The sequence below is a fragment of the Pseudonaja textilis genome, chromosome 2, assembly GCF_049901715.1.
Source record: "Pseudonaja textilis isolate UNSWEBS1 chromosome 2, rPseTex1.2, whole genome shotgun sequence".
Taxonomy (NCBI): domain Eukaryota; kingdom Metazoa; phylum Chordata; class Lepidosauria; order Squamata; family Elapidae; genus Pseudonaja; species Pseudonaja textilis.
The window spans coordinates 206,748,460-206,762,319 of record NC_141991.1 but is presented as its reverse complement, the minus strand read 5'-3'; the positions used below and the strand labels follow the sequence as shown (position 1 = coordinate 206,762,319).

Genomic DNA, 13,860 nt, shown 5'->3' with positions numbered 1-13,860 from the left:
TTAGGTATATGTTATTATTTCTGTGCTTTATTAAATTAATTTAAGCAATTTTTGGTTAGAAATTTGAAACTAAGTGGTAAGAGTGGTTTTCATAATTTCTGTAATTATATTATTTCTTATTTAATGTTTAGTTTTTAAAAATCTGTTAAGACTAATTCAATTTATAAATTAAACTCATTTTCTTCAGTTACTAGTATTTTGTCATCTACTATAGCACCTATCTTGAACTAAAGTTTTTTGGGTAGAAAAAGGTGTTTCCCAGGAAGCATGCAGTTTTTTCTGATTTTTTTCATTAACTTTTTTCTCTCCAATGCTACTCCATATAGTTTTAAATAATTAAGTTCACATTTTTTCCTTTTCTTAATGTTTCTTTTTTGTATCTTTTTTTCCCCACCAGCCATAGATTTAAAGAATGGCTCTGGAGAGGTATACCAAGGACCTGCCCGTGGAAAAGCTGATGCTATTTTCACTGTCTCAGATGAAGACTTTATGAACTTAATACTAGGCAAGATCAATCCACAAAAGGTATACATACAGATGACTCAGGGACACTGCCACCGGCACAAATACATGCCAGTTGCCAGGTGTCTGAATTTTGATCTTGTGACCACTGGGATGCTGCAATGTTCGTAAGTGCGAAAACAGCCATACGTCACTTTGAATGGTGACTAAATGAATGGTTGTAAGTTGAGGACTACCTGTTTTTGCAAAGTGATAAAGGTAAAGGAGTCCCTGCGGATTTTAGTCACATAGCCATTGCCGACTGTAGAAGATGGTGCTCTTCTTTGTTTTAAGGGCTGTTGAGCCAGCACATGTCCACAGTCATGTGGCCTCATGACATCAATTTGCAAAGTAGGAATAAATAAAAAAGATAAATAGGAAAAAAGTTCATAATTTTAGGCAATCATTTTTGTCCGGCCTAAACTAGCTCAGGATTTTTATTTTCGGGGGGAAAAGAAGAAGGGAGCAATATTTTCATGTTTTTTAACTGAAAAAGGATTGTTTTCACTGTGCAAGACGAATATATATGTTAGTCTCTTGTTAACCCCATATAATATGGAATGCCTAACTTGCAAGTGTTCCTTATATGCAACAATTTCCCTCCCTGAATTCTTCCCTCTCTTGGGTGGGTAGCAGGTTGTTTGTTCACATGTGATTTGCATCAATTTTGAACTGTTTTTAAGTACAGTAGCTCAGATATCAAAGCCATCTTAAAAATAAACTTGGCCAAGAATTACACATCAGTCGAGATTTCAGCATCTTCAGATTTCAGCCTTTTTTCTTAAAATTGTGGAATTTAGTTTTTGGTTGTATGTTTAGAGCTATTGGAAGCATTCCTGATTTCCTGAATACAATATTAAAACATTGCAATTATAGGGATTTTATGACAGTGGTTTGACTTTTTGGGTAATAAGGTAAAGAATAATATTTAAAGCCTGGATGAAAATATTCTCAGGCAAAGTTCGTCATTTCTAGATCTATTGCTACTGTTAAAACTATATGTATGTAAAGGGTTCTAAGTACGATGAAGAAAAGGAACAACTCTTCCCTCTCTACTTTTCTTCTTCTACTTCTTATGTCTTCTCCATAATCTTGGCAAATTAGCTTAACGAAGGATGTTAACGTTGGATGCTAAAATAGTCATTATGTCATTCGGTTTGTTTCTTTTCTTTGGTTACAGTTGAAGAATAATTGTGGTTATTGTGCAATTTGGTCTTAGTTCGTTTTAACTGTTTCTAAGGTGCCATTTTCAGGCACATTTAATTGTTTTTTCCCTCTCTTCCTACTATAGGCATTCATCACTGGTAAACTAAAAGTTAAAGGAAACATCATGCTGAGCCAGAAATTAGGGACGATATTCCAACAATATGCAAAGCTGTGAATTCTCTGCTGAAATGATTTACCTTCTGAAGCAAAAAAAGAAACAATTTCAGCTAGAAGGAGAAAGAAGCAGCACTTTCATTTTTAGAACAACCTGAAATGTTTTGCTAATTCTGTATTAGATAATTTCCAAAACACTTTATTGCTAAGATGAAAATAGCCTTGATTCTTGCAAATTCAGAAGGTCGATTATTACTGTTTCTTCTCACCGTTTCTTCTCTTTTATTCTATACTAAGAGGCTTTGTACCAATCTTCCTTCAGCTGGTATCCTTAATGGGGCAGATGATGGGGTTTTATTATACAATTCACTGTGAGAGTATCTTTTGGGGGATACTTGATTTATGCCTCTTCCTTATTCTTTAATTAAAAATGCAATTAATGTATTTCTTATGAAATCTAAATGTAAGTAAATAAACTTAGTTTGATACTAACTGCCTGATTTTGTTTCTTCTTCCTATCAGTGGCGTAAAACAGATTTCCTAGTTAATTAGTTCTTAGCCCATAAACTCATCATTTGCTAAAAAGCAAATTAACTGGGGATTGATTACTGGTTATATTAAGTAGATAGGAGGGCTGTATTTTATTGTATTTTACTTTGATACGCTTGGTGAGTCTGCAACCTGCAATAAAGACTAAAATAAGTTGTTATTTAGAAAATATATAGTGAAATATAAGCTGAAGAATTTTGGAGATTGGTCATTAATGTCTAGCCTATGATAGATCCTAGGAGCTACCAACTAACTTGATTGACTAGATACTATCCAGAAGAGGTAATTATATAACTGGTTCTGCTCACAGATTTCTAACTTAAAATATTGAGTCATATAGAAGAAATGCTGAGATGTTTTTTTTTTTCCTGGTAATGCTACATGTTATAGTTTGCCATGTCCTGGTTTGTTCCTCCTCATTTCTTAATCTGAGTTTCTAATATTTCTGTCAGAAAGACATAGATTTAGTTCACACATAGTGCTAAACTGAAATGCAATTTATTTAGCATATTACATAATTTCTGGTAAATATTTTGTTCATTAAATCAAAGTTTAATTAAACGATGGGTTAGCAAAATGTGTGAACTGTGCCAATAAAGAAGCTTCCATCATTTGTTAGCTTAATAGCTTGGAAACACAAGTCATAATAAGGAATTTCAAGTAATCCAGCAGCAAAAATCACAGTACATTTTCAAAACATGCAATAGTTTTGGAGATTAATTTTTGCCATTGGATCAATGCTGAAGTTACTGGTTCTCATATCATTTCAACCTCCTATGAATTCCTGTGTGTTGCTTATTTCTTTCTGGCTTCTGTTGTAGCATCAAGCATTTCATTCTGCTGTTCACATTCAATATTATAATCATTAAAATTGATCTTAAAAATAAAACAAAATATGCAGATGTGCTCAGACCAGATTTATTTGAAGCGGTTTAGCCCATACTCTTAAGCATCTATATCTAAAGGCACATACTTGGATCTTTAATCAAAAGTAGTTTGCTGCAACAATTAGATTGCTCTAGTTGGGAAAAGCAATAGACAATAAGTCTAACAGATGGTATACTTTAAAAAAATATCTCTGTAGTCCCTAAGAGCTGTTTGGTTAATTGCACAGGATTTTGGAAGGTGAAAAGGACACGTTGCTTTCATTTCAGAAGAACGGAGGATGAGATGGAAATACGTAATAAATTGAGATAGGCAACTAGGGTTACTATTAAGATTAGTTGAGTAGAAACCAAGTAGGATGTTCTGCATGGACAAAATTAAGGAAAAAAACTTAGCTGTTTGTTGATATCTAGAAGTTTATTGTTGAATCAGAATTTTGAATTTGCTTGATTCTGTCTGACCTATATACTAAGCCCACACCCTCCTAAAAAGACAAGCAGCAGGGAATAGCTGAAGGAAGGTGGTAAGATGAATCTTGATCCTGTATGATGCAGAAGAAAAACAAGATAGGTGCTAGTCTTCAAACTGCAAAGCAATTCATAAATTCTAAGGAAAGAATCGGCTCCAATATACCAAATCTGAGGGAGAAAAGGACTTAAAATCATTCTTCTTAAAAACTAAATATTTTGGTTAAAGGATTTTCTACCAGGATCAGAAAAAAATAGTACACTTGTAAATAGTGAATGTATAGTGCAAAAGTGCAGAATGCAATGAGAAATCTGTGTTCAAATTCTGGTACTTTATTATGTTAATAATTTAGTATTTAGTATAGAGGTCAGACACAATCAAGCAAATTCAACATTCTGATTCAACCAAAAACTTTTAGATACCAAGAAACAGCTAAGTCTTTTTCCTTTAACTTTGTCCATGCAGAACATCCTACTTGGTTTCCACTCAACTAATCCTAACAGTAACCCTAGTTGCCTATCTCAATTTAGAAGACCTTGTTATTGGGGCTGATTAAAAGATAAAAGATAATTAACTTTACATGATGACAAATCAATGAACTCAGTTCTATCCCAGCGTTTATATCTTTGCTTTTTTACTAATTGGTTAGCAGAAAAGTCATTTTCTCTTTGTTTAAATTATTCTGTTGTGATAAATTATGGCTCTAAAGAAAATGAGACTTTCTAAATAAAATGAACAGTTATGAGCTTTAACTTCTGTTGAATTTATTCCTGGTCCAGAATAACTGAGGAAAAGGGTTATATAGAGTTACTTACCACGATAAAAGTACCAATCATTTGCAGTCTTAGAATTGAATTTAACAATCAGAAAATAATTAAAATCCTTAGTGATTAAGTATTAAAAATAAGCTGCTTGAAAATATGAAGAGAAGAGAATAACAATTGGAAGGGACCTTGGAGGTCTTCTAGTCCAACCTCCTGCTTAGGCAGGAAACCCTACACAACTTCAGACAAATGGTTATCCAATGGCTTCTTAAAAACTTCCAGTTTTGGAACATTCACAACCTCTGGAGGCAAGTTATTCCACTGATTGATTGTTCTAACTGTCAGGAAATTTTTCCTTAGTTCTAGATTGCTTCTCTCCTTGATTAATTTCCTCCCATTGCTTCTTGTCCTACCCTCAGATGCTTTGGAGAATAACTTGACTCCCTCTTCTTTATGGCAGCCCCTGAGATATTAGAAGACTGCTATCATGTCACCCCTAGTCCTTTTCATCACACTAGACATACCCAGTTCCAGCAACCATTCCTTGTATGTTTTAGCCTCCAGTCTCCTAATCATTTTTGTTGCTCTTCTCTGCACTCTTTCTAGAGTCTTTTTTACATCATGGCGACCAACTGGATGCAGTATTCCAAGTGTGGTCTTACCAAGACATTATAAAGTGGTATTAATACTTCACGTGGTCTTGATTCCATCCTTCTGTTTATGCAGCCTAGAACTGTGTTGACTTTTTTGGCTGCTGCAGCACACTGCTGGCTCATATTTAAATGATTGCCCACTAGACTCCAGGATCCCTCTCACAGTTACTACTATTGAGCAAAGTACCACATATACTGTATCTGCGCATTTTGTTTTTCTTGCCTAAATGTAGAACCTTACTTTTTTCACCAAAGAACTTCATTTTGTTAGATAACACCCAATATTCAAGTCTGTCAAGATCCTTCTGTATCTTAAGCTTATTTTCTGGAGTGTTCACTAGCTTGGCGTCATCTGCAAATTTGATGAGTTCCCCATCTATCCCCTTGTCCAAATCATTGATGAAGATGTTGAAGAGTACTGGACCTAAAACAGAGTCTTGGGAGCCATTGCATACTCCCCTCCATATAGATGCAATTCCATTGAAGACTGCACATTGAGTGTGGTTGGTCAGCCAGTTATGAATCCATCTGGTGGCGATAATGTCTAACCCACATTTTTCTATTTTATCAAGTAGGTTATTACTAAGGTGCTAGAGATTTTAAAATTGTGTTACAACCAAAGTTGTCAAGATTAAATGACTTTATTACAGTCTTGTAATATGATTTAGGCTTCTTAAGCATTCCTCAAAATACTGAACTAAAAAAAAGTATCTTAACAGTCTTTGTGGAAAAAGTGTACCTACTTACATTTACTGCAGTTGTAGCACAATCATGAATTGAAACTTTATTCTGAAGAAATCCATTTTATTCCTTTCCATTTCCATTAAATACAAAAATCTTGCGCTGTTTTAAAAATCAATAGTACAGCCTACTATTCCGCATTGATCTCAGCAACCGCTGTCTTCATCTATACACTACTAAAACTTTCATCATGACCTTTAACTCTGCAAAATGATACATCCTAGGGCAACAATTTGAACCAAGGTACTTCAAATGAGCTAAAGTACAGAATGCGTCCAAAATCCCCCTCCCCCAATGCACCCCTATAAGGGAGAAAGGAAGGGGAGCTGAGAATGGAACAATGACCAGGTTTCTGAGCACACAGAGCATAGCTAATATAAAGAATTGAAAAGAATTTCCAAAGCCTTGTTTCTTTACCTTGTCTGAATAAAACTTCTCCAGCTTTGTTTAATGTGGTTTATTAATTTTGAATTCTGAGAAAGACTGCTGATTATGAAAATTTCCTTTTAAATGATTATCCTGACATGTCCTGGCAAATGATACTGGTTTTTTTACTGACCCTCCCAAACAATTTGGCTTCACAATAGAGCCACAAATCTCTAAGGTATTAGAGTATACAATAATTTGATACTTTAAAGATACATTCAGAAAAACTAATATTGCCAGTGGTGGTTTCATTGAACAGGAAAAGAAAATATTGAATATGGAAAATATCTTCATTTTGACCTCTGTTTCTCTATGGGACCCAAGAGCTCAACTTCAGAAACCACAATAAGTATAATTAGAAAGAGATGCCATAATCTTCTATATCTTGGTAGGGATTTGATTCTTTTTCTTAGTCAAAATTGGATTTCCAGCATTACAGACTGCAAGACATATATGGAAGCTGTTGGGATAGAAGTATAATTTTAAAGTTTCTGTTCATATGATTTTAAGAAGAGTAATATAAAGTCATGAATATGATTTTGAACTGTATACCAACATTTTGGATTATATCAATATATGAAGGACTGGATTTATTTAGCATGGGATATTTTTTTTAAAAGGTTTTATGATGGGATTACTGGGTCCTGGATTTAAAATTTAGATCGATGCTAGGTGTCTGCATTCTGCTTATGAACTTGGTTCTTTACTGATGTAATAGAAAACTTGATCAATATTATTCAATATGTTCATAGTTTATAGCTATGTTTAAAAACTGGCTTATCTTTTATTTGTTTTATAACTTGTTTTTGCATCTTTCCCCCTTTCTTTCTGCTTAGGAAAGTGGTACAGTTTTTTAAAAAATAAATACAGTGCTTAATGGTAGTGGAAATTCCTTAGGCATGGCATTTTCCCTTTTCAGAGCTCTAGTCAGCTGATTTAAATGTATATGTCTTCTATAACTGTGCATATTCTTTAACAAAGCTGGTTCCAAGCCACATCCATGCAGGGACAGTCAAGAGCCTCCTGAGTCAGCCATAGATGCTTGGAAAAATATGTAATAATTTAACTTCAATCATTTGAAATGAAGCACTAAATACAGGCTCCCGTATATTCTGAAGAGCCTTTTTCAAAATATTTGCACAGCTCTGATACCTTGATGCTTTAGACACAGAGACTAGCCATCTACAGAGGGCTTCAGGTTATTCACTTATAATGGGAAGCTGTACAATAATCTTGTAGGATAGCAATAATGCCCAGGGATTTTTGAATTTTGTATTGAGAAACATAAGTCCCCCACCTCTACCACCAAGCCATAAGGATGCAACAATATAGAAGAACTGTAAGGCAAAAATACATTGGTATTAAAGTATTAAGACCCCTCCCCCCCCAAATATCCAATTTTCTTTACGGCTTGATGCAAAAGGGACTTTAACCTAACTAAAAAGCTAAAAATAATGAGCTTGTATGTCTTCCAGTGACTTTTAAATAAGTTTTTATGTTATGGTGTGCAGGTTGACGAGTGTTCTGACCCATGCCCTTTTCCAATAAATCAAACCCAATCCAAAAGGAACAGAAACCTTGTAATGCTTTTACAAAATAATTAGCTGTGGTAATCACAAGTCTTGCCAAACTGTGAAAGACTTGCCAAAAGATAACAGACAAGAAATAATGTGCAAAATAAGAATCTTCAAATACAAACTCAGGATACTGGAATGTCCACGAGGCTGGAGTTTCAAAACGTCTTTGTCTTCTGCAAAGTACGTTTGTTTCACAGCTGGCTTTTATATTCTTGAAGGAATGGCCATTACCTTGCAGCCTTACTCCCGAGTTGCCCATGCTGTTGTAACTGCTCTTTCCTCCGAGCAATCCTGTGTGCACACACACTTAGCACAGGCTCCTTGGGAATCTTCTCATCACTACTGCCAGCCCCCACAATCTCTGAAGGCAGTGGTCCACTCCCTAATGGTCCTGGCCCCTCATCTGAGTCCTTGCTCTCCTCAGCCATCCGCACCTGCTGCCAGCTAACCACAACAATGAGTCAACAGTCACAGAAGGATTACCAATTCTTAAAACTGGCATTTTTGCTGAACACTTAGAGAAGCAATTCCAAAGATAGCTGTCAAATACATTCTATTTTTTAACAGATGAATGAAATGAATGTTAAGAGTACAGAACAAATTTATGAAGCCATTTTTGAATTGCATTCTTTATTTGATGGAAGCTCTCTAAATCTCTTGTATGGAGTTTGTGGATTTTTTTTCTGCTGAAAAACCTGTAATAATTAAGTTTATTTTCCCCAGTATAGATCCAGCTGTGCCTAAGATCAGAGGTTTCAATTTTAAGGTCCTTAAAACACATTTTATATGTACATGAATTACAATAGAAGAATATATGATTTTTGTTTTGTTTCCATTAATTTTGGGTTAATGTAAAACACATCAATTCCCCTTGCAGGAAATGGTTACATTCCCAATGCACAGATAGAGAGGTAGACGTATACATGGTTTGGATGGCTAAGTTTGATTAGACCTGTCTGTAGCAAAAACAGACATATTTTCCTCATCGAAACATGAGGATAGTAATGAAATTACAGTCACAGGGAATATGTAATTCTATTTTTCAGATAGCAGATAATAAATTATATGTAGCAGAAAGAATGTGTGGAGAAAAACTAAAGTTAGGTGTATAAGTTTTAAAAGAAATATTAGTGAGACTGGTGCTTATGTGAAAGAAAAAGATATGTTTGATTTAGGCAACAATATAGAGATAGGAAAACTTGAGTACATAAGTTTAATACTACAGCTAAGAGCTATAATGTGCTGTTCTCTAATTATGGAAAGACAGCTAGTAGGTAAATATTTGAACAGCACAGATCAGATCTGAAGAGCAAGGGAGAGAGGAAATGTGATGAAAAGCCCTGAGAATATTAGTTTAATCAAAGTATATCTTCTATCTTTTCTATGGGAGGAAAGAAAGCACTTCAGCTCAGGCAGCCCATTATCACACATAATGATACTTGATATCAAAGTACTTTCTATGTGAACTAACTTTCTCTGCTTTGGAAATTGGAATTCAACTTTATTGTCCCTATGCATAATTGTGAGCTTTGGTTCTTTCTTCATAAAATGCAATATCAGTTTGTACAGCCAAGTTAGCTCTTGACAAACTTGTGCTACAGATATGTATTCTCCTGTAGATGAGAGGGCAACTTTTGACTGATTTTTTTTCTTTGACTCTCTTTTCATCCTTATACCACATAATATACAATCAAGATAAATTAAAACATATGTCTTTTTCTTATTCTAACATCTGGTATATGAACAGGGGCTGGCTTTGCCTTGTGGGAATGGTACATAAAGCAATAGTTGATTCAGTTTTTCATTCCAAGCACTTCCTGCTTATTTGAGCCCATAAATACTATTTTGTTCAGGATTTTTTTTTCTTTTTCCAGGATCTGTGAATCATGGTGGCTATTGCTTTTATGTATGTTCCTCAGTGTCCCCATGTGAGAAAACTCTTTTTGTATTGAACACGTGTGTGATGAACATCACTGCAATATGACAATGCTCTAGTTGAAGTGTGTAAAAGATTGAAGGTGAATATATATGCCCCAGGATAGTGTTGCAGGATCCAATCTGGATCAGGCACTAGTACCAGAGGTTTTGTCTTCTGAGCTTTCACACTTGAGCTGGAGCCCAACTTTTCTGTGTACTCTGGGCTGTTCTGTGTGTGGTATTTAGATGGTGGCTGTGGTGTATTTTAGATGCAGATTGGGGTGTTGATGGCTGGCTATTAAGTCTTTCCACCAAACATCCTAATTTACATCTAAAAAGCTAAACACAACAGCTACCACATAAATACCACACACAGAATAGCCCAAAGCACATAGAGAAGTTCCCTGTGTATGGGCTCCAGCATGAGTCCAAAAATCAGAAGGCAAAACCTCTGGTCCCGTGACCAACCCAGTTTGGATCCTGTGCAAAAGATTCCTCATACTGGCTGAAGGAAGTAGCTCTCAACTACAGCCACAACTGGAACTGGAATTTCTGTTGCTAAGTTATGCACTTGTAAAGCATGATGTTCCAATTGCCCTTGTAACTTCAGATGTGTGGGTTGTTAAATGGGAAGCAGGAAACAGAAGGTGGAAGTGGGAAGGGCCAGTTAAGAAGCGTGGACTGCCAGATGGAGGGAGCCCTGGAAAGCCTGGCACAAGTCATGTGTGAGTTTGGAGGAGAGGTTTACTACAGTGTGACTTTAAGGAGGCCAGAGAAAGAGAATATTCATGCATGTGTGCAAGTATAGGGAGGTTGGAGAAAAATACATGCTGTGGTTCTGGGGCTTTTCAATGCAGTACAAAGAGGCAACCTGTCCTAGAAGCCTGAGCTACAAAATCCCATTCCCTCCCCACCCCACTAACCTGCTTTCCAGTTCCGTTCTCCTGTGCAGGGCAACAAAAGAAGATCCAGCCAATCGGCTGGGACTCAGGAGGCAGAGAATAGATGGGGGCAGATCAGTTCTCTGAACTACTCAAAATTTCCACTCCAGAACTGGTCAGAACCTACTGAATACCACCTCTGCTCTCCGGTAATTCATAAGGGTGAATGACTTCCATGGTGCTGCAACATTCATAACTTCTGTACTGTAATCCCAAAGGTGCTTTTTCAGGAGGCAACTGGACTTTCTTGTTTGATCTTTGAAGACATTTTGCTTCTTCTTCAGCTCTGACAGGATAGTGTGGAATGGAAGGATTTATATTCCTTGCAGACAGCTGGTAATTTGCATCCTCTGAGAGGGTCATTGAAGCACTTGGAGGTTTATCTGTGTCCTCAGGGTCACCTGAGTAGTGCTCCTGGTTCCTGTAGTCTGCCATTTTTTCCTCTGGAAATCCATTCCTCCTCCCACACCATTCAAAGGGTGTTCATCCCAAATTGCATAGCTAAAAGTCTGTGGAGATTTTCAGTCAACCAGATCATGGTGCTTTTTCAGGAGGTAACTGGACTTTCGAAGTGAAGTGTCTTCAAAGGAAAAACAAGAAAGTCCAGTTGCCTTCTGAAAAAGCACCTTTCGGACAACCATGACCTCGATGAGTGAGAATCCCTACAGTCTTTTGGTACTGTAAGTACTTTGGGGATTATGTTGTAACTTCGAACAGTCGCTAAGCAAACTGTCATAACTCGAAGATTACTGTATAGCAGTTGGTAGTCAGGATGCAATAACTTTACAAGGCACCAGTCAGACCCAGGAAGAGAAAGTCATTCTAATCACAGCAGACAGTCCATGCTGTGGTCATTGCTAAAGTGGAGTAAAGTACAATAGTCTTAAGAATATGGGGAATTTTAAGGCAGCTCAGGTCAGGATGGAAATGTGCACTTGAAGCAGAATCAGAGATGAATTTATGATGGGTTGGCCATGGATGGAGAACAGCATTGTTAGTTCCTATATGGTGAGTGGTTCATAAGTGGCACTGAACAAAGAGACAGTGCAGTACATAATTTTTCTTCCACTTTTTAAAAAAGTAGTATTAGTTTCTTAGCTGTCCAGCTGAGAATTCAGCTGTTTTCCAATTTAGCTATTTAAAAGCATATTGGACCATCATTCCCCCAGAGATAAGATTGGCCTTCATGTTCTTGCTTCTTTGCAAGGTTTTGAAAATGTGGTTTTGACAGCAAATTTGGGGACCCATTTGAAGCCAATCAAGTAGTTTGTCTGATGCTCTTGTCACTGCCACGGAATGGGAGGGGGAGGGAGGAAAGTTGAACTGTGGATTTTTAATTGCAAATTTTTAATGTTGCATAGCGCCTGGAGTCACTGTGTGTCAGTTGAATGGCTATATATTGTATTTAATAAATAAATACAATAAATATTGCTTTTTAAAATATTCCTACTAAATTACATTAGCGGTAGTCTTTTTATGTTCCCAGATATTGCAGAAGTTAAAAATCATAGAGAGAAACATTACAGAAAATGTATCAGTTTATGCCCACTTTTTTGCAAGTAGAACTTTGCTTCTAGGCTCTTTAAGATTCTGGATATAAAACACAATATGAAGTATTTCAGCTGGAAGCTGTATGCACCAAATAACCAGGATGTAAAATATGCTAAACAAAGCTAAATGTTCCAATTGACCTAGCATATTACAATCAAATTTGTGTCTTGCACTTTTAAATCACCCATTACACACAGGATTTGGGTTCTTATTTGTTCAATATGTACTGGAAATGGTGTGACAAGAAGGATTGCTGGCATTTTTCTTTGTCAGGCTTACTACTCTGTGGCTAGCTTTGCATTAATTTTTGATTGTTCATCTGAGTAGGATTTTTTTTGCATTGTTTTTATTCTTTACAACCCAACAGAATGCTGGAAATGAATTATGCAAAGAGTCCCAGGATTCTGTCCAACCATCTGTCTGGCCACCATCAGATTAAGTCTTTGAAAACAAAACAGAATGGGACAAATTCTGGTGTGATAGAGAAGCTAAGATGAGAAAGTTTGAGTATGAAAATGGACCAGAACCAGTGGTGCTTGATTATGTTATCAAGATTTAACAATGCAAAGTCTTCATAAAGTCAGTGCATTGACTTTTGCTAAATCACTTTTTCTTCTTCTGAAAGATGGAGAGATATGAACTGATTCAAGGTATGAGTTTTAAAGAAAAGGAAAAAAATGTCCCCACTGTCTGTCTCCAGGCCTTTTTGTATTTTCTTTTGTGACAATGTTATGGCTTTCTAGAGGTTTTTGTGACTTCTTTTCTGCAAATCAGTAGAAGAATTGCAATGGAACATTCCCTTAAGTAATCCATGTAATGGCTTTTAGATAACATAGGAGAAGCAAAAGAGAACTAAAACTTTTTATGCATTTGTTTCAGCTGCTGACTATTATGCCTTCTAACCATTGCTTTGGCTCTTAATTAGGTTATTCTGGAAGATTTCCCAGCACCTAAAAACTATCTTCAGAAATTGGCATTGCTTATTAATGAACCACTTTAAAAATGAATGTGATGATAAAAGGATGAGAACTTTGAAGCCTGGAACACCTGGAGCTGCAACAGGCTTTGAAAGGGTGAGCCGTTGAAATACCTTCATACACTATGCAAAGTGAGTACCTTCCAAGGGTGGGTTTCTACCGGTTTGCACCGGTTCTATAGAACCAATTGCTAACGTCACCGGTAGTTCTAAGAACCAATAAAACCGACCCCTGCTTGGCCCTGCCCCTCGCTGCTGCTCCTACAGGCCAAAAACCATTTTTTATTACTGTGCATGTATGAAAATCCCTTTCTCATTCTCCCCCACCCAGCCTGCCCCGCCCCTACTTATAGCGCATATGCGCTAATTACAAAAATTTACCCACGTGGTGCCATCACTCACACCAGCAACAGCAGCAACAGTAGCAGCATCAGCAGCCGAGCCAGCCAGCCGGCCAGCCAGCCAGCTGTCCATCTCTGCCTGCCTTCTGCCACCCTGCTGAGTGAGGGCAAGCCGCAAGCCCTGGTCACCACTGCAGCTAACTGTCCTTGCCCGGCTGGCCTGCCTTGCCCTGCCTGCCTCCCGCTGCTG

General features: G+C 36.8%; 1 protein-coding gene across 1 annotated transcript in view; it reads left to right on the top strand.

The window, feature by feature from the left end:
* Positions 1-2,313, top strand: part of HSD17B4 (hydroxysteroid 17-beta dehydrogenase 4) — a 56,460-nt gene extending 54,147 nt beyond the window's left edge. The window contains exons 23-24 of the mRNA XM_026720372.2: positions 398-525; positions 1,793-2,313. Coding sequence (XP_026576157.2) covers positions 398-525; positions 1,793-1,882 — 218 coding nt within the window. The 3' untranslated portion in view covers positions 1,883-2,313. The remainder of the gene's footprint in view (positions 1-397; positions 526-1,792) is intronic.
* Positions 2,314-13,860: the final 11,547 nt, after the last annotated feature.